The sequence below is a fragment of the Watersipora subatra genome, chromosome 9 (genome assembly GCF_963576615.1).
Source record: "Watersipora subatra chromosome 9, tzWatSuba1.1, whole genome shotgun sequence".
NCBI lineage: Eukaryota > Metazoa > Bryozoa > Gymnolaemata > Cheilostomatida > Watersiporidae > Watersipora > Watersipora subatra.
The window spans coordinates 38,063,647-38,085,265 of NC_088716.1; the positions used below are offsets into that span (position 1 = coordinate 38,063,647).

A 21,619-nucleotide genomic window follows, 5' to 3' on the forward strand; every position below is an offset into this window, starting at 1 on the left:
GGATATAAATACAGAAATCTAGATAGATATCACAACTTCTTGATATTGGTTGCTATGACGTTTTGAAATGTAAACAAAATTGGTTTTCGTTTCTCAAACTTTTTTTCGTTTTTCAAACACCAGTTTTCTCAGAACTATGTTTTTGCAATAATGGTAAACATGCATTCAGTTTATTGACTATAAAATCTGCTGTAATTGAGCTAAAATCAAAATTTTTTTTGCAAAATAACAGAGTTTTCTCCTTCTGCTAGTGTAGATAACTCCAAATCTCACACACCCGACTTAATTATGGTTTCCGAGATCATGACCCAAATATTATGATAATTTAGTGAAACTAAAAACCTTAAAAGTTCTAGTAACTAGCATGCCCTGTATCTGAATTTATACCACAGAGAATCATAGGTCACCGCGATACATGATAAAAAATGTTTAAAACGTTTTTGAAATATTCTGAGTGCATGCACAGTGAATACCTGAAGAGGCTTCAACAATTTGTCATCTCTGGCAGCATCAGCCCCGATAGAACTAAGATAGGTCAATATCATTTCCAGCAGCCATAGACTGTCTTCCATATACTCTATCTAATGTAACAAATAGCAGACCTGAGACTAACGCAATAACTCAACAAGCTCAAGCCGCATGTGTAGGCACTTGTTGCCACTCTCTGTACATGAAAGTAAACAATAAAAATACTCTGGTTGTGCCTTTTAAATGGCTCGTAGGTTTCTATGGTAACAAAATGGTATCACACCATTTTGTTGTCATTAGAGGAGAAGTAATTGTATATATCTTAGAAGTGTTAGTAGTCTATAACCCCTGACCAGCAAACAACAAGATGGTGTTCAATTCCCAAAATGTCCACAAGAGATTTTTAGGGAGCATGCCCAGTTTAGAGAGCAATTTTAGTCTGTGACATACAGGGCATGTCTCCAGCTGTCGAGGAAGAGACTAAGACATGTCCAGCCAATACTGTAGAGTCAATATCGGCTCAACAAATGAAACATACACAGCTTCTGCTTGTAGTAAGCTAAGACTCATATTTGATCTTTGAGAAATTGCTCAGACCTTAGTTAATAACTGAACAGGAAGTTTGGTTACCATAGCGAATGATAACCAGACCATGTTATCCCGAAAACTGGCATTTTTCAAAACTGAACATCCATAAGCTAATTTATCATGAGACGGCTGAAATAATCATTACATACAACAACTTTGGGCCAACAACTTTATTCATATCGTATAAAGTTATACAATATGAATAAAGTTGTTGGGCCATTATTTTAAAATGCTTTGTTGCAAGTGATCTCTCATAAAAACGAATCCCTCTGCTAAAAACACAAATGCACTCTGATCCCAAACTCCAACCTTCTTGCTGACATACTCTAATCGGACTCTAATGAATTTCAGTCTAATTTATGACAAGTTGACAGACCTGATTCTCTCTCTGGTCAAGAAGTCGAGTTGCGAGCTGAACCTTGTTTACTAGAAGGGAGTTAGCCTGATCAGCCGCTCCTTGAAGAATATCTGGGTATGCCGTTTTGCCTGGCACCGGTTCAGCTGCCGCAATGACCTCTGAGACAAATGCCATTGACCTTTGCATCTCAACCAGAGACTGCAAGGTTGAAGGACATAACTTTTTATCCTCTGCACAAGGGGTCTGCGAGTCTGTAAGGCCCAAATGAATACCTCAACTGACTGAACAGATGTAAATAATGATGATTTCAAGACAAGCAGATCATGGTAATCGTTCTAATTAAAAAACGACAACCATAAAGCATTTTGACTGGTGCGCAGAAAGATAGCTAATGGTTTAAAATACGATGTTTAACTAAAAAGCCTCAGTTAAAATGAGCGCATAGAACTAAGTTTTGACAATCTTCAAATGCCCACTTTTACTAGGCGGTAAAAGTCAATAATCTAGCATTATACACATATAACATGGAATATCTCTTTCACTGACAACCTGAAACATAAAAACGAAAAAGTAAAAAATGACTTTTTTAGCAAATGGCAAAAGCATTTCAATTTTATTATCACGCTTATATATTTTACATAACTATATAAATTTTTTTATAACCTCCCTGAGAGTTTCTCTGGGCAGGATAGAGGCATATCCAAACAATCTAAATTCTTTGCTCTATATCATAAATAACAAAGGAGTAAGAACTTCTAATAGCGTCATACATATACAAGCTGAAGATAGACATAATAATTTGTTTTAAAGAACGCTATTAGCTGCAGTAAGTTAGAAACAATTGATAAAACTGAACATTTCTAACAAGCAAAACAGACAACTGTGTTTAGAATGCTACATGTGGTGGTAATATAATACACATTTAAGTTAATGTGCAAGCAAGGAAGTAACATTCGAGAATTCACTAAAATTTGCTATTAGGTTTTATAAACAGGAAAAAAATAAATATTTATATTGTTAAATTCGTAATCAGAATTGTACCAATCGTTGAGAAATAACGAATGTCATGAATGTATACAAATCTATGTAAGTGTTCAAGTTTGTCGTCTGTCCAGTTATAGCGATTAAAATTTATGAATGAAAAATCCCCATTGTTCATGATTTGATCTCGAAACCTCCCGGTCAGCAAACTAGCTATCTAATCCACTACGCTACGATAGCTAAGCTGTCAATGACTGTTAGCACATTAATTACAACAGTTAAAATCACACTTGAAGCTTTTGGAGTCATTAACTAGCATGGTTAGATGTAATGTAAAGATTATTAATTGTAATTGTTTAGTAAATTTAGGTTTAAGGCAATCGTAGTACTAAAGGTAAGCTTACCTTCACTGGGTTACTGGGTAAGTTACTCAAATTAATTAGGTAATTATTTTATTACCCGTGCAACATTGGGCATTCACCTAGTAAGGTATGAAGTGCAGTAGGTTCAAGCAATTGCTGGTCGATTAATAATGAATGATTTTTAGTGAAACTTTACTAAAAATTATTAAATGCAAGAAACACTTCTCTCTTGGGCTGTTTTAATAAATCACTCGCAGAAGTAATATACATTTTTCAATCATATCATTTGTGTTTTATTCGTCTTTCATGATGGTAAATTATTATTTTATGTGACTTATATGTTAAAAAACCACAAAATGAAAGGGTAAATTATTTAATATTCTGTAAAACAAAACCATTGTAATGCTTCGGGTAAATGGAAATTTCCACAAACATTTGCCATTACAGGAGTTGTCTAACCTTTATTACTATTTTCAGAAAGTTCAACAGCTGAGAATTTTTTCTCCGAGGCTAAATATTTAAAAATAAATACAGTGTAGTGCACAGTATATAGTCCAGCGTATGTTCGATTTAGTAGTGTAAATTTTCCTGTATAAATAAACCTACATGTCTACACATTGGTTAAGCCTGACAGTCAGTTAAACTAGTCAGTCCACCCCATTAGACCATTTGAATGAGGGTCAAGAAGCACTTTACATACAGATGATTTGCTCAACAGTATAGTTGCAAATGGGAGCTTTTAGATTTATGCGCCAATCTGCGGAAAATCACAAGTTTTTACCACAAATGAGGATCAACACATGAGATACTGTGGCAAGCCAATGGCAATGGATATAAGGTACATAAATGTAGAATACAGCAAATCGACTATGACATTATAAATTACTAATAACAGTCGGAAGAAAATGGCCGAGACCTTCCGCAGTGACCAACAAGTACCTTTACAGACGAGAGCAGCCATGACTCTACCGAACAACCGGGCAGGCGCTGTCTCACTGGCTATTACCACTCTACATAACCCTTCTTCATAATTAATGGTCTTTAGAAGTTGTCTCATCAGCCAAGTGTGCTGCCAGAGCTCTTCACGCTGACCCGTATCAGAGGCAGCGGTCTCCAGTTCCCACTCAGAAGGTGACAGTACAGTCCATAGACTCAGCTCATATTTGGACAGGAAGTGACTGAGCCAGCACAAACTCTGGCTGGATACAGGGCTGGCTGAGGACCTTTTTATCAAACTAGAAATTAAAACACAACCCACTTGTCTACAACTTGTCATAAAACAGATAGCAGTTGATGCAAACTGATGAGACTTTGTGAAAAACTGATGTCGCCCTTCGATAACACCTGCAACCTGTTGCAGAACACGTGAGTATTATCTTGCCAAGGTGAACAGCTGCCCTAGTCAACTATAGTAGAAATTCTCCTTACAAAATTAATTTGTTCCGGAAGCCATTTCGCAAACAGAATATTTCGTGAGTAGAAATGCATGTTACCATACAAATGCCCTAGTCCTAAAACACATACATGATACTTGTATAAACTGTAATAGTTTTTAAAATCTGTAAGAAATATATGTTACAATTACCTTATTACGTCATACATAGAAATGCTAAAAAGATAAAAGGTGAGAACAAGGAAAGAAGAAATGACAGAAATAACAAATTAAATCTACGAACAGTATGTTTGTTCACCTGTGACGTTGGCCAACTAAGAAGGAAGGAAATAGCTGGGCGTCTCTTTCAAACTGCATAAATGGCCAGCAGAGTATTTTTAAATTCTCAATTTGAGGCTTTTTTTTATTAAGTGGCATCTTTTATTAATTGGGGCAATAATTTTTACAATAAGTTGTTTCGCAACTTGGAAATTTTATACTCGGGGCCTTTCATTAGTAGAGGTTCTACTGCAGCTACTCATGTCAAACAAAACATAATTTCCATTGCCACATGCAAGGTTAAGACAAGCACCAGACCCCAGCAAGTGCTTGCTATTTAGCTCATGGCAGCCCGTGGAAAAAAAAAGTTATGCGCACTATGTTCTTTGGTTTTGAAGGCAGTTTTGTTGGCACATTCGGTGGCCACTTCTGGACTGCAACCAGAACTGAATGCAAGGCAATTGTAAAAATTACGACGACGTACCATTACAACAGAAACCAAACTAAAGCACAGCAGGCTGCGATGTACAAAGTCTACACAATGAATAACCACATCATGTTACAATTTAGTTATAAAGTGTCATAACTAAAATGCTTTTATTTCTCCGAGTTATACCTAAAAATGAAACACTTTGTAACAGTGTGCATTTTTATCGTAAACGGTCATTTGGATTTGCTGGATAGCGTAAGGCAATGTTTGCCAATAATCCATCAGTTTTGCAAAATTATTGTTCAAAACATTAAAAATATAGATTGTCGTCTTAATATATGTACTAATATTATACAAAACAAACTTGAACCTTTGACCCTTCAACTAAGGCGTGGTTCACACAATAGCGCCGTATGTCAGTGTTAATCGCACAATACTTTTGCGCAATCTCCTATGATAACAATGTTTTCGCAGATGTAAACATGGATGGGTTTGTAATAGTGCGAACATTGTTATCATAGGAGATCGTAGAAGTATTGTGAGATTAACACCGACTTCCGTGCGGCATATAATATAATAGCGTTCTCATTATACAATGAAGTCATGAAAATGATGAAACACTAATCCCGCAGCAAATGTCATGGAAGGCATTTAGACAAACCATCTGCGACGCCCAATCACCATCGTCAAAGTGGTGCACATTGGACAGGCTGTCGTGTATACTTGGTCAACTATCGGGAAAGTTTGACAGCTGCAATCTTGCTCGATATATCACATCGACTTGACGATGCCATTGGTTGAGGGTGCATGCTGTACAGTCAACGAATAATTACTGAGAGCACAGCACCGACATATTGATATAAAGTGTGAACAACCTTTAGAGACCCTTGGGAGGCAATGATGCCTGTCCACCTGTCCGATGCCAATCAAGCAACAACACATATTGTCTAGCAGCAAACAATTTGATTATATGAACTACTAGTTGAACAATTAGTAGCTATGAAGCACCTGATTATCTGTGTCTTGTGCTGTAGTTTGCCATTCATCAGCAGGTGTGACAGAAGATCATAGAAGTCTGTCTGGTTCCTTTCAACGAGGCTAAAAATAAAAAGAGTCGTGTAGAATCAGTTCAAATGGCTCTGTTAGGAACATATACATTGACTAATATACACGGTGGAGTAATTGGCGTTATACAAAGGCATAAAAAATTATAAGCTGGCAAAAATCATAAACCAATCGAGCCGATGTTTATCTCGAATTTAAAAAACTTGCTTGCTTTGTGTGTCCTATAAGCCTGGTTCCCATATCGATTGCGAGACTCCCGCGGTAACATGGGCAGCAAAACGTTTGCGACGTTTGGCTCGGGGGCATCTGTTCACATATAAGCTACATCGCTAAACATAATCGCGTAATCAAATAAAATGTTCGCTCGCCATGCCGTTTCTATAATGGTGACCTTGACCTGTACAGAGCATTTCGGGAAGGTTATGCCTGCGGCCTTTTGTGAAATTTGAACAGCGCTAAATTATTGCGTTGCCGCCAGCAACTACCGGCGACCCTCGGCGGTACCCGACGCGTAGGTTCCCATTTCACCGCTAATAGCATGCGGTGCTGTCGCCAGTGCTTTGCGACATATACGGGAACCAGGCTATACAAGCTATTCAAAAAGTTCATAGAAGTACTTTCTATACGAACAACCGGAAATGAGCGTGAGAGTGAAGGGTACACCCCACCAATATAAACTCAAATAACAATTAAACGCCATGTTCACATCTTAAGCTACCAGTAAGCTCACAGAATCACTGAACATACATATCAAATCAAGAATTGGGGTGATTGGGACCAACTAGCATGCATGAGTCAACTCCATACCTCTTGTTGTCTCAGATTAAGCTGATGCTTGAAATTGGTGAATTGATCAACGAAAACTCTACCAGTTTTAACATCACTCTAATGTTTCGCTGAAACGATTACTAAAATGCATTGCGATTGAGCAGGCACTGTAATGATTTTTAAAAGCTCCCGCGTATAAGAATCTGTTGCTAATGCAGCCACACCGCAAGAGGTGACACAACTCCTATGATAATTCATCAGTGTGATACAAGTTAATGTTGAAATATAAAGAATGTCAGTGTAAAAACAATATACTATTAAACTTTAAAAGATAAAATCACCTTATAGAGAGAACTGTAGCTTTGTTCCATAATCTGTCTGAATCAGCTGATTGCAGTTCCCTCTGGTTGGCCAGTACCAGCAGCACGTCGCGTAGCTCCTTCAACACGTTGGACCTAATCAAATAACAGTAGGTCAGAGGTAATCTCTTGATGAGGAGAACCTTTGGTCAGTGTGAGACATTATTACGAGCTCATAGAGTAAATTACAAGCCAGATCAAAACAACATGACCAATGTGAATGGCAGATCACATGAGGTGCATAAGAACATAGCACCGAGCAGACAAATCCTAATGTAAAATTAAATCACAGATGAAACTTCAATTGTTTTATTTGTTATTTTAATTACTAGTGATTACATATTTGATCAACAATGTTACCTGTAAATCCTTGGCAGCAAGATCAGGTGCCCAATCTTATGATAGAAAGTATGGTATGTCGTAGCATATAGGCCTTTCTTGAATCTCAATTTTTGAACATTATTCCCTTTAGATTTTTTTCAACCAAATTTTTTTGGGTACCTGATCAACTTGGTCATAAGCGAAAAACTATCAAATAATGCGTTCCTACACATAGTATGATGTACATATTTCTGAAAAAATGATGAATTAATACAGCATTTATAATATTATAAAAAGCAAATAGTAAATTATGAAAACATATATCAGAGATGCATGTTGTTTTCAAACTTCGCTATTATCTCCTTGTTCAACTCAACCGTGGTCCTCTTAGTTTTGCTTTTCAGCTTCTCATCACTGCTGACTTTCTTCTTTCTTCTGACCCATGATTAATAAAATCGGTCACAAAAAAGTGAAATAAATTTATTGCATGATGTAAAGCGTACACAGAATGTAAGTTGTTCCTAGTTCACAGGCTGACTCAAACTGATGCTAAAAAATCTACGAAAACTTGGCTGTTTAAATTCCAAATGCATGTACGAATACTGAGGCAAAATACTCTCAAATTTCTCATTCAAGTTATGAGTCATTCGATTACTGAGGTTCCACAGTACCATGATATCTCAAGTCAAACATTTGAGTAATGAGTCATTCGAGTACCGAGGTTCCACAGTACCATGATATCTCAAGTCAAACATTTGAGTAATGAGTCATTCGAGTACCAAGGTTCCACAGTACCATGATATCTCAAGTCAAGGTTATATAACTTCAAGTACTAACAAGTCTGCCCATAAGACGCCACGTAGAACATAAAAAACGCAAAGGTTGAACGATGAGAGAGCCACTACTGAAGAGCCACTATTGAACAGCCGTGAGAATAGAAGACATGTACCTCCTGGTATTGGAGAGAATCTGTAGCATTACATCAAGCGTATCCCTGAGCTGCTCTTCGCGTAGAGAGTTACCCGCTCTTTGTTCGACTATCGCTTTGATTACTCGTATCCTGAAAACAGTGTATGAAGAGAAATCACAATACAACTTTGAGAATACACAGATTTAAGTAGGTCTTTGCATCCAATCATACAATATATTGAATGCTTTACTTTAGTCATTCAGACAGAAAATACTTACGGCTTCGAGTCAACTCCTTCCTTTCATCAATTTGATACTAAAAGCTAAATAGTTGGAACTGAAAGCTACCAAACTCAATCTCCTTGACATATAAAGCTACACCATAGTTTATTAGTTATACACATTTTACTCTGAGCCAAGATAAGAAAATGCCATTGAAAAAAAACTATAGGGTATATGGGGCGAGACAGGCAGCTTCGTTCTAAGATAAAAGTGTGGATGTTTTATACATACATCAGAGTGTGAAAGCAAACATATAACAAGGCACACAAGACTAAAACTATAATTCAGCATGTAGTTTTCAACAACATCAACTTAGCACATTCAGTGACATCTAACTGAAATGCTTTACTAGGACTTCCCGTGGTAACAACACAAGTAATAACATATACCGTACTTTTCGGACTATTAGCCGCTACTTTTTCTGATGATTTGAGCCATGCGGCTTATATTAGAGTGCGGCTATTCTGTGGCTTTTTCTTTCACAGCTAGGGGAGATTAACCATAATCTACGGTTAGTGCGCCTTTAGCGATGAAAGAAAATACGATGAAAGAAAATACGAAACAATGCCTAACGATACTGTTCCGTTAGGCACTAGGTTAAAAAGCGTCAGTTAATTAATACGAAACAGTGCCGTTAGACACTGATCCGTTTTAAACCGCAAAGTTGCCGCCATGTTAAAAAGCACCGTCCAGAGTTCTGCGGCCTATACAAAGGTGCGGCCTACGTATTGTTTTATTATCGGTTTTTGGAAAATAAAGCAGATGCGGCTTATATAGGGGTGCGGTTTATAGTCCGAAAAGTACGGTACAGTCAAAAAAGGATAACTCAAACTTCACGGGACCAAGCGAAAGTGTTCGAGTTATCAGAGCGTTCAAGTTATCAGAGCACTGTCACAAGTCCATGTATTTATTAGCAGATACATGTACATATACAAACTATAATATAAATCAAAAGCATAAATGGTTTGTTTCAAATTAAATGCTTCTAATGTAAAGTTGAAAATTTTTTATCAAAAAGTATAGAGATTTTTCTATCACTTGAGATTTGTTTGCTGTTTGAGGTGACATCTTTTTCATCCATTTTCATCTTTTTCATCAGGTGTCATTCAGGACATCTTTTTAGATTAAAATTGGCAAAACTTGATCGCTGTTGAAATGCTCAGAAGAAAAGACATCTTTTTCTTTTGAGCGTTTTAACCAAGATCAATTTTGCCGATTTTTCTTGAAAGTTTATGCGAAGGTTACCTCACTTTTCCTTGCTTCCGAAGGGCCATCGCTAAACGGATGTTTGGTAAAAATCAAATTTCAACAAACCTTTAGAAAAGTCATTGACAAAAATATTTGGCCGATGATGGTAATAACGACGCCTATGAACTAGGGTTGAACGATAGCTCGATAGTCGATAGCTATCTTTCTCGATATGAATATGTTGCCTATTTTTAGCCTATCGAAACATCCGAAACAAATATATCGTTATCGAATAATAAAAAATAATATTACCCGATAGTTATCGCCCTCGGATAGCTCGAACACATGGTTAACTCGAACAGATTTGTTTGGTCCGTTCCCACGCAATGATAAATTGCTTTAGATAACTCGACCTCAACTTGGTTAACGCGAACAGTTTTTTGCCCAACGGCTACTACGACGGTTGTTATCGCTTTAGAATATTACTTTATTCCAAGCCATAGAGACAAACCTCAACTTTTAGTAATTCTTAGACGTTGTTATTACCATCATAGGCAAAATATTTTCGTTAACGAGTTTTCTAAAGGTTTGCAAAAATCAAATTTTGCCAATCATCCACTTAGCGATGGCCCTCTAAAAGCTACGAAAAGTGAGCTAACCTTCGAATAAACTTAAAGAAAAATCGGCAAACTTGATCTTGGTTAAAACAATGATATACAGCCCTCTGTATATCATTCCTGGAGGCTGTATATCATTGGTTAAAACGCTAAAAAAAGATGGCTTTTTTTTAGCATTTCAACAGCGATCAAGTTTGGCTAATTTTAATCTGAAAACGTCCTGGCAGTCACATCACTTCAAACAACAAACCAATCTCAAGTGATAGAAAAGTCTCCATACTTTCTGATGAAATTTTTTTAAACTTTACACTAGAAGCCTTTTAATTTGCAACAAGCCATCTATGCGTTTGATTTATATATAATTGTATATGTACATCTATCTACTAATAAATATATGGACTTGTGACAGTGCTCTGATTAATTGAACGTTCTGATAACTCGAACACCTTTTTTTTTATTCCTTCCCACAATCCTCGATCTTTTTAGGCACGATAATTCGATAGTTTTACCAGCTGCCAAGTCACTCGATAACTATCGGTGAACTCTGTCTGCTCATTGATAGTTCGATACTATCGCTATTGGTGGGACAACTCCAACGATAGTCGATAACACCTTTTCAATCAACAAATGCCATCCCTACTATGAATTACTAAAAGTTGAGGTTTATCTCTATAGCTTGGAATAAAGTGATTTTCTAAAGCGATAACAACCGTTTCGGTAGCCGTTGGGCAAAAAACTTTTCGAATTAACAAAGTTGAGGTCGAGTTATCTAAAGCAATTTATCATTACGTGGGGCCGGACCAAACAAAACCGTTCGAGTTAACCATGTGTTCGAGCTATCCGAGGGCGAGTTATCCATTTTTGACTGTATTTATGCCTTTACTATTCTACTGCTCAAAAGATTTTTAGATTAATCTTTACATTGCCTATTATTTCACTTTTACTGCTTTATTAAATTCTTTTTTCAAATGTTAAGTTTTGAGGATGAGCGATAAAGCATTTCTGTCAATTTCTAATATGCGGTGAATGATCCTGTCTAATTTATCACATTGAGGTAAATTCAGGTCTCAAGTACATCACATATTTCCTGTACGAAAGTTGTATAAGAATTCAGAAGAGGATACCTTTGTTTTATTATTAGATAAGCATTTGAATTCAATTTTTACTGTGTATTAGTAAGAATATTGAAACTTTTTATTCAATATGCAATGCTTATACTGGGATGAGTTAGGCCAAATGATATCGTGAATAACGTAAAAATATTTTATTTGCCAATGAATAAATGAACTCATTGAAAAGATATTTTTAGCTGTACATTGATAGCAGGTATGTAATCGATTCAAATCTGCCTTGATACTTGAGGCTTTGAAAAAAGAATAATTTCAGCTCATTTTTCTCTAAAGGTGACTGGCAACAGCTGAGCATACAAACCTCAAAATGTAAGAGCCAACTGCTCCTAAAAGACAGCTGCTAGTTTTCTCCTTGTTTTCAAACATGAAATAAATTCCTTAGCCGATTATGGTGAGTTTGTTAGGTGTAGTTTATTAATCAACTAGTATAAAACACCCAACTTTTAGCAATTTAGGTATGATCTACTTTATACACCCGAAATACAAAAAATGAAGTAAACGTGAAGAATGAGTCATCGGCTATAGGAATATTTTTAACTCACCATACTATTTGTGCTTGATAGTCTTTGCTGTCCAACAGGTTAGACTTCAATGACTCCCAGCCAGATTGGACTCGTCTCCTTTTGGTGGGCCGTGAACCACTATATTGACTCTTCGCTACTGACTGACTGACTTCTCCTAGACGCTCGCCATCTGGTAGAAGCTAAAATGTCAAACTAGGTCACTTTTTGTAACCGGCCACGCTACTTACGAGTGATAACATTTCTAAATACAGTCAAACATGGATAACTCGCCCACGGATAGCTCGAACACATGGTTAACTTGAACGGTTTCTTTGGTCCGTTCCCACATAATGATAAAATGCTATAGATAACTCGAACTCAACACTGTTAACTCGAACTGTTTTTGCACAACGACTACCGAAACGGTTGTTATCGCTTTAGAAAATCACTTTATTCCAAGCCATAGAGGTAAACCTCAACTTTTTGTAATTCATGAGCGTCGTTATTACCGCCATCGGCAAAATATTTTTGTCAACGACTTTTCTAAAGGTTTGGTGAAATTTGATTTATACCAAACATCCGCTTAGCGATCGCCCTTCGGAAGCAAGGAAAGTGGTATTCGTTAAGAGCAACACTCCGAGGCAGTTCAATTAGAAGTTTTACGAGGTTTTACGGTACATTGTATATCACTCTATCACTCACGCTTTTTGAATGGATACTTATTGAACGTACATGTATTCTGTGTTTAGGTCAAAAGATGAATAGTTTTCCGACGTTGATTCCGTGTTGAATCAACGTCGGAATGTTGAATGTTTAAAACGTCTTAAAAATTGTTGTAATTAAACGTATACGTTGTCTTAGCTAAAAAAAACTATTCATCGTTTGACCTGAACACAGAATACGCGTGTACATTCAATAAGTATCCATTCAAAATGCGTGAGTGATATACAATGTACCGTAAAACCTCGTAAAACTTCTAATTGAACTGCCTCGGAGTGCTGCTCTTAACGAATCCCAGGTAAAGTAAGGTAATATGCATAAACTTCAAGAAAAATCGGCAAAATTTATCATGGGTAAAACGCTCAAAAGAAAAATGTCTTTTCTTTTGAGCATTTCAACAACGATCAAGTTTTGCCAATGTCAATCTAAAAAACGTCCTGGCAATAACATCACCTCAAACAACAAACCAATCTCAAGCGATAGAAAAATCTTTATACTTTTTGATAAAAACGTTTTAAACTTTACATTAGAAGCATTTAATTTGAAACAAGCCATTTGTGCTGGTGATTTATATTATAGTTTGTATATGTACATGTATCTACTAATAAATAAGTAAATACATGGACTTGTGACAGTGCTCTGATACCTTGAACGCTCTGATAATTCGAACACTTTCGCTCGGTCCCTTGAAGTTCGAGTTATCCATGTTTGACTGTATGTGGAAATGTGATTACAAGCTCTTAAAAGCTCAAAAACGAAAAGCCGCCGTAGATTCCGGCCACGCTACTTACATGTAGGCTAACTCACACAATTAGGTCACTTCTGACAGAATGATAACATTTCTAAATATGTTACCAGTATGAGGAATAAGACTTGTAAGAGGTCCTCAACCATTTTGTCTAAAAAGCTTTTACCAACTAACTACATATTTCATCGAAAGGTCAACTGTGCAATGATCACAATACCAGATCTTTCAAATTGGCTAAGCAAACCAATATTGTAAGGTATGGATTTTTAGTAATGTGCTAAGGTTTTAGTGGCTACACCGAATAGGAGTGCACGCAGGAGCTATGTTTTATGCGCACTGATCATTTCTAATATGACCAATACTAGCGGTATATCGACTATAGAGGTCACATATTCAAGGTCATTTCTAGCTATCCTTTTTTTACTTATACTGAACTAAAAAATAATTATCATAATCGTGATTTTAGCATATCTGGTAAGACTTTAAAATGCAAAAAGTGAATTAGGCACTAATATAATTAGCCAATGAGATGTGAGCAACGCAATAAACATTACGAGGAAACAACAACATGATGGACATAATGTAAATGACATAAAAATCATGCGCAGTAGATGCTCTCATAACATAAACAGATCATATATCTTGTAAGGGCGTCTACTGTACTTAAATTATGAGTGTCCGAACAGCTCCATTATAAAATCAGATAATATTGTATACTTTTATATAATATAGCATCTTATAAACAACTTTTATATAATATAGCATATCATAAACAACTGCCCTTTCAGGCTATAACACCTTGAGAACTTACAAAAAGACGTTTTAAATCAAACATGACTCTGTTTAACCCTTTGGCAGGGGAAACGGCCAGAATGTCGTTTACCAGTTGCGTGGGGAAACGACATTTATGTCTATTTCGGTAGACGTATATTAAGCTGTCGTTTAGTAACGTTAAACAAAGGATATGAACACTAGGAAGTTTTAAATATCATCAACAAGATATCAGTCGGTGATTTACAATATGAAACGATTATCTGAGAGGCGTTGCTTTGTGCTAAAAGCTAAACAAATCGCGATTCCTTGGAAAAGATTAAAAGTTGGAAAAACCAGTCAACATCGGCTCGACTTTCAAAACGGTAAAATAAAAGATTATTTTATCCTGCAATCGTTAGCGATTTTTTGTCTGATCAGAATAAAAATAATTCAAATGATAGAAGTGATGTAAACTTTTTGGACTTTTAATATACTTGGAATATGCAGAGAAAACGATCGTTATGGTGGCTCGTACGGCTACATTATAGCGTTTGACTCTACCGAAAAAAATGCTTCCAAGCATTTCATACAGGGACAATTGTACATGGTTGTAATTTTTTTTGAGTAGTAGATATGTGAATGAATGTATATGTACAAAAATTTTTGTTCATAGAAATAAATTTAAGATTTGAGCTATGCATGTTCATAAAATATCGATTTTATTGAATTTTCGAAAATAAATTACATGAGTCTCGGTAGTTTTTAGGGGGCTTATACCTGGTCAAAGGGTTAATGCGAAGCTTACTAAAGAAGAAATATTTGTCTACTATTTTAGTATGCGTTGTAACCTCCACCGCAAACAGCAGACTTGGGGAGCCATGCCGCCATAGCCAAGTCAGCATTGACCCTTTGAACCTTCGTGTCAGAAAATCTAGCGGCCGTAATACCCGCATTCACATGGCTCTGTTTACATAAGCTGTTTCCAAGTAACAGCGTAAACCAATCAAATTAATTCTTTTACAGGATATTAGACCAGAAATTTCACTTCCATTTGTCACAGTTTTCAAATATCTTATCTACATTCTTTGTTACAATAACAAATTCTATTAGAATGATATCGCGAAAAATCGATACATTCGTTTGTTGGTAGGTCATGAATGATTGTGAGGCAAATGAAGAATTTATGACATTAACGATAATTTTCCAGTTTATTTTGAGTCATGAAATGATGATGAACCTATGCTCGATGGATATGATACTACTGTAAATATTTTTACAATTTTTTTAAATCGTATGGAATTTTATAGTTATAGCCCGAATAATGGTGAAATGCTGTTTTTTCTGTTTGATGACATTAGCTGTGAGTTGCCCGACTTTTTTACGAGTGTTTCACCAAATATCATTGTATTATGACCACGTTTAATGATATTTAATAAAAGTTAAAAGATCGTAAGACAAATCGCCCCGGGTTACTCACAAACCTTGACAAGAATGGCCAGGGTTCGCAGGGTGAAGAGTTGTGATGTAATTAGCATTGTTCAGTCAACTTGGAAAAAAGTGTACACAGTATGGTATAAACTAGTATGAACATGGTATGTCATAAACTGGTATAAATATAATACAGTCAAACCGAGTGAAAGTGTTCGAATTATCAGAGCGTTCAAGTTATCAGAGCACTGTCACAGGTCCATGTATTTACTTATTTATTAGTAGATACATGTACATATACAAACTATAATATAAATCAAAAGCACAAATGGCTTGTTTCAAATTAAATGCTTCTAATGTAAAGTTTAAAACGTTTTTATCAAAAAGTATAGATATTTTTCTATCACTTGAGATTGGTTCATTGTTTGAGGTGATGTTATTGCCAGGATGTTTTTTAGATTGACATTGGCAAAACTTGATCGTTGTTGAAATGCTCAAAAGAAAAGACATCTTTTTCTTTTGAGCATTTTACCCACGATCAATTTTGCCGATTTTTATTGAAGTTTATGCAAAGATTTACCTCACTTTACCTGGAATTCGTTAAGAGCAACACTCCAAGGCAGTTCAATCAGAAGTTTTACGAGGTTTTACGGTATATTGTATATCACTCACGCTTTTTCAATGGATACTTATTGAATGTACACACATATTCTGTGTTTAGGTCAAACGATGAATAGTTTTTTTTAGCTAAGACAACGTATACGTTTAATTACAACAATTTTTAAGACGTTTTAAACATTCAACATTCCGACATTGATTCAACACGGAATCAACGTCGGAAAACTATTCATCATTTGACCTAAACACAGAATACATGTACGTTCAATAAGTATCCATTAAAAAAGCGTGAGTGATAGAGTGATATACAATGTACCGTAAAACCTCGTAAAACTTCTAATTGAACTGCCTCGGAGTGTTGCTCTTAACGAATACCACTTTCCTTGCTTCCGAAGGGCGATCGCTAAGCGGATGTTTGGTATAAATCAAATTTCACCAAACCTTTAAAAAAGTTGTTGACAAAAATATTTTGCCGATGGTGGTAATAACGACGCTTATGAATTACGAAAAGTTGAGGTTTACCTCTATGGCTTGGAATAAAGTGATTTTCTAAAGCGACAACAACCGTTTCGGTAGCCGTTGGGCAAAAAACAGTTTGAGTTAACAGTGTTGAGTTCGAGTCATTTATAGCAATATATCATTACGTGGGAACGGACAAAAGAAACTGTTCGAATTAACCATGTGTTCGAGCTATCCGTGGGCGAGTTATCCATGTTTGACTGTATTATAAACTAGTATGAACATGGTATGTTATAAACTGGTATGAACACGGTATGTCATAAACTGGTATGAATATGATATGTTATAAACTGGTATGAACACGGTATGTAATAAACTGGAATGAATATGATATAATAAACTAGTATGAACATGGTATGTTATAATCTGGTATGAACTCGATATGCTATAAACTGGTATGAACATGATATGCTATAAACTGGGATGAACACAATACTTTTTAAACTGGTTTGAACACAGCATGTTATAAACTGGTATGAACCCAATATATTATTAATAGTATGAACAGAGATGCTTTCTCATCTATAAAAAAGACACCTTGGAGCATATGCAGAACACCCCAATAATTACAAATATTTCTAATAGAACATTTTGTTTACAAAATGTGGTTGGCAGCGGTTCAATGTAACAATACCTGGTCAGCAGCAGTTCACTGTAGCATCGTGCAAAAGAAATACTACAGAGGATATATCAGAACTTAGTTTTGGTACAAATACAAAAACAAGACATTTACCTTTTAGGATGTATATATAAATGCTATTGCAGACTAGGGAACCAGATAAATCTAATGAATTTCAAGAAGTTGTGACTTATATCGCTGCCCAACTATTGAACAATTCATCTTAATAATGAGAAGTTCAAGGTTATTTAAATTGACTTACAATTCGGCAGACGTGTGCAAGAAGGTTGACAAACTCATCAGTCCAGAGAGAAGGTAGCTTATCACTGCAAAAAAATATTTAAACTTTGAATCAATCATGATATCCTGAGAAGATTATAGCAAACACTCCCTAGTACTGGAGAGTAGCAGTTAGTTAAGACTCTTAAGTTAAGAGTGGACCACAGCTATTTACTAAAGCCCAAACACATTATATGAGAGCTTGAAATCTTCATATTTAAAGCTAAGACTATCTCCTACTTTTTTGTATAAATTTCTTCGATTTTTTTATAATAAAAGTGAAGACTGCAAATCCCCGGTCCTAATAAGTGACATAATAGATATGCATACAGTCAAACCTCTACTTACTACAGTCAAACCTCTACTTACTAACAGTCAAACCTCTACTTACTAACATGGTTTGCTCTGCGCTCCGCTCCTTGTGTTAAAATTATAACATGTTGGGGCAAATACTACTGTAAAATTACACTGTAATGCCTAGTTTAAAATGTAGTGCCAAGTAGTAAAATGTTAAAGGTTTGCTTGCAACAAAATTCACATTACAGCTATTTGATATAAAAAGATTCACCATGTCTTATTCTGCTGTGTTGTAGGTGCAAAATATGTGGAAATGTGATTATAAGCTTTTGAAAGCTCAAAAACGAACAGTTAATCGCAGCCATTACGAAAACGTCGTAGTTTAGAATGATATTTTATGCGCGCTGAAGAAAAGATGGCAGTGCCGTTCAATGTTTCCAGTTGCACACAGTTCTACAAGACCTCGATATCCCTGTGTACATTTTATTGGTCAATAATATGTACTACACGCTAATATATTGTAGCTCTACGGTCTGTCTGCGCACTGACAATAAGCTTATGTACTCCGTTTGTATTGCGGTACAATAATTTTGTTATGTATATGCACGCTAGTCATCCAGAAAGGTATGTTTATTTTTACACTTCTATTCACATGCCTATATTATTATTATTTGGCCAAACAACAATGAAACAGTTTTTTCTTTAATCAGAAATCATGGCATAAAATCGTGGTTTCTATTTTGTTTTATTCTGGTTTAAGATAGATGAAAAGAAAAATTGTAGACAGCGACTTAATTTGCAGTTCTGCTAGTGAAAGTCCAATCCGGGAGCTAAGATATTTCTGATCACTACATTTTCATATTAAAAAATGTGTCTGCATTTTGGTCAAACAGCAAAGATGATAGCGTTTTTCTTTCGCGGCCTGTTCAACTGAACTACAAAAAATATTACGCATTCCTTTTGTTTGGCAAATGCATTGATTTTCTGCAAAACATTTTGCTGATTCTAAAAGACTTTAGATTAAAGTTTTATGACAGAAACTCCAACAAAAATACTGAGTGTATGTCAGCAAAACATCATGAGTCATAAGATTGTTGGCATGAGTCATAAGATTGTTGGCATGAGTCATAAGATTGTTGGCATGAGTCATAAGATTGTTGGCATGAGTCATAAGATTGTTGGCATGAGTCATAAGATTGTTGGCATGAGTCATAAGATTGTTGGCATGAGTCATAAGATTGTTGGCATGAGTCATAAGATTGTTGGCATGAGTCATAAGATTGTTGGCATGAGTCATAAGATTGTTGGCATGAGTCATAAGATTGATGATAAGCCATGATTACTCTAAGTCCATTTTAGGTAAGAATTGATAGAGAATTGATTTGGTTTATTTGGGAGAATTGACCCGATTCATTGAATTTAGTATAGCTAAACAATTGAGAATTGAATTGTGGTGTTGTGCAATGAATTGTGAATTAAATCAATTCTTAAACAAACTGATGCAAAAAAATTGCGAATTGTTAACTTTTTGATGAGACTTGCATTGAATCGAGTGATTTTTTAAAGCCTTGAAAACATCTCTGGGAGACTGCTATTTTAATGGTAACATGACAACTGAGAAAAAGGAAATGTTTATAGCTAGTCAATTCCCACTACTATCATAAACTGCTATTCTAAGGGTAACCATGACAAGTAAAAAAAAAAGATTACATCAAAGAACTTGAAGAAGCTCACCCAGCTAATCTTAAGCTCGTTCTGGCATTTCCAACTTCAAAGCACAAGACTTCATACAGCTTCCAAAGAACATCCTACAGAAGTGTTTGATGCAAACTTACACTGTCTACAATCTCGTTATTTCCACCAGCTAGTCCACAAGGTGACTCGACTTTTAGATGAAGATCGCATACAATAAGCATACAATACACATATTTCTATTTGTAATGATCAGCTTTATATTTTCAGCAACTCACAAATTCAAACAGAGAAGATACCACTAGATAGACATATGAAATTGCAGCGACAGAAACTAGAAACCAGAAAAGTTTGTACAGAAGTATAAATGGAGAATTATTTAAATATGTCAAGGTTATAGGGTTAATCTAAATATAAATCTCAAAGTCTGTCGTCATTCTGTTTCTGTCCAGCTATAACAATTCAAATTTAACAATGAAAACTCCGTCTCACAGAAGATTTGATCTTGGAAGCTCCCGTTCACAAGACTACAAGCTAACCCATTAAGTTCCACGGGATGCAATGGACGATATGAGTCATTGGTTAAAATACATAGCGACTCTGCGTTACGTTACTAGTTCTTATTATTAAGTTTGACAACAAGGATACTAGCTTACTCAAATTAGCCAATGGCAATTACTTTACCTGCCAGTGTTTGTAAGCTAGCTGTTGTTAATACCTTTTTTGAAATCTTGATTATACCCTACAGGATGAAAATATTCGATGGTTATAAAAATTCGCGATTTCGCGAACAGTCAATTCCGCGAATTATTAAATTCCGTGAATAATTAGTTCTATTTTTAATCACAAGGGAGAATAACTACTGCATCAAATTGAAAACTAGCCGCTAGGCATAAATACTAAACGTAGTTGAGTTCCAAAACATTTTTGAAATCATTGCCTGGGCTTTGAGCTAACACCATTGCCAATGCATCATATTTCTTTACAAAATTATTCAAGGTTGTCACAACATATGCAGAATGGCGGCATCGCAAAAATAGCCACCAGGCAGAAGTACTAAACGTAGCCGAGTTCAAAAACTTCTTTAAAATCATCGCCGGGGCTTTGTGTTTTATTGCCATTGCATCAAACTTTACAAAATTATTCAAGTTTTTCACAAGTTATTCGGCATGGCTTCGTCATCGCAAAAATCTCTCCTATTCTTTTCACATTGAAATCAACCCCATCAATCTCTAATACCAAAATTGAGGACGATCATGATTCTGATCTGGACATTATGGTATGAATTTGATTTGCAGTGCAGATACGTTTTTCCATAGTTAACTGCGTTAGTTAATTCTTTTGTTTAAAAACTGATCACTTTCATTAAATACTTCAGCTATTGTTTTTGTACTTCCTTAACACTTATTAATATTTTTTCTTTGTTTGTGTTTACTGCAGATTGAGAATGAAACAACTTACTCCGATTACGAAAACTAGAGACAAGTAGTAATATTCATCAAGGCAGGAATATTGGCAGAGAAGCAACCAATCAACCTAGACCCCTTCATCAACAACAACTTCTTGATATCGCTGCAGCAAACATGATTATATTATATATTTTATTTCATGTAGAGATATATTATAATTTATTACAAACCTGAGTGTACAAATAAAATATTTCAAATACAAATATAATTTTACAAACGATGAATGAAGTAAATATAAACAATTTAGTCCATATGGCGGTTGTCTAGCAATAAAATTAAACTGGTACTTTTGATAAGTGAATACTAGCGTGCAATGGTGCTCTCTGACTAGTTATTTTGGTAATAGCAGCTCTGTCACTGTCACTGTCTTGGGTAGATGTTAAAGGCGATTCTCTCACTACTACATGACTGGTAAGAAAGTTATCATCGGAACTCTCCTCGTGGCTTACTATTGCAAAGTTCTGCTGGTTCAATTTCAAGACCTCCCTGAATGATTG

The 21,619-nt window shown here is 35.6% G+C and overlaps 1 protein-coding gene across 1 annotated transcript in view; it reads right to left on the reverse strand.

Annotated features, from left to right (window-relative positions):
- LOC137405035 (serine-protein kinase ATM-like) overlaps positions 1 to 21,619 on the reverse strand; it is a 56,460-nt gene that overhangs the window by 19,714 nt on the left and 15,127 nt on the right. Inside the window, exons 8-16 of the mRNA XM_068091258.1 lie at positions 19,696 to 19,769; positions 17,648 to 17,711; positions 12,020 to 12,180; positions 8,301 to 8,411; positions 7,013 to 7,126; positions 5,847 to 5,936; positions 3,697 to 3,992; positions 1,433 to 1,665; positions 474 to 581 (exon numbers count right to left, since the gene is read on the reverse strand). Coding sequence (XP_067947359.1) covers positions 474 to 581; positions 1,433 to 1,665; positions 3,697 to 3,992; positions 5,847 to 5,936; positions 7,013 to 7,126; positions 8,301 to 8,411; positions 12,020 to 12,180; positions 17,648 to 17,711; positions 19,696 to 19,769 — 1,251 coding nt within the window. The remainder of the gene's footprint in view (positions 1 to 473; positions 582 to 1,432; positions 1,666 to 3,696; positions 3,993 to 5,846; positions 5,937 to 7,012; positions 7,127 to 8,300; positions 8,412 to 12,019; positions 12,181 to 17,647; positions 17,712 to 19,695; positions 19,770 to 21,619) is intronic.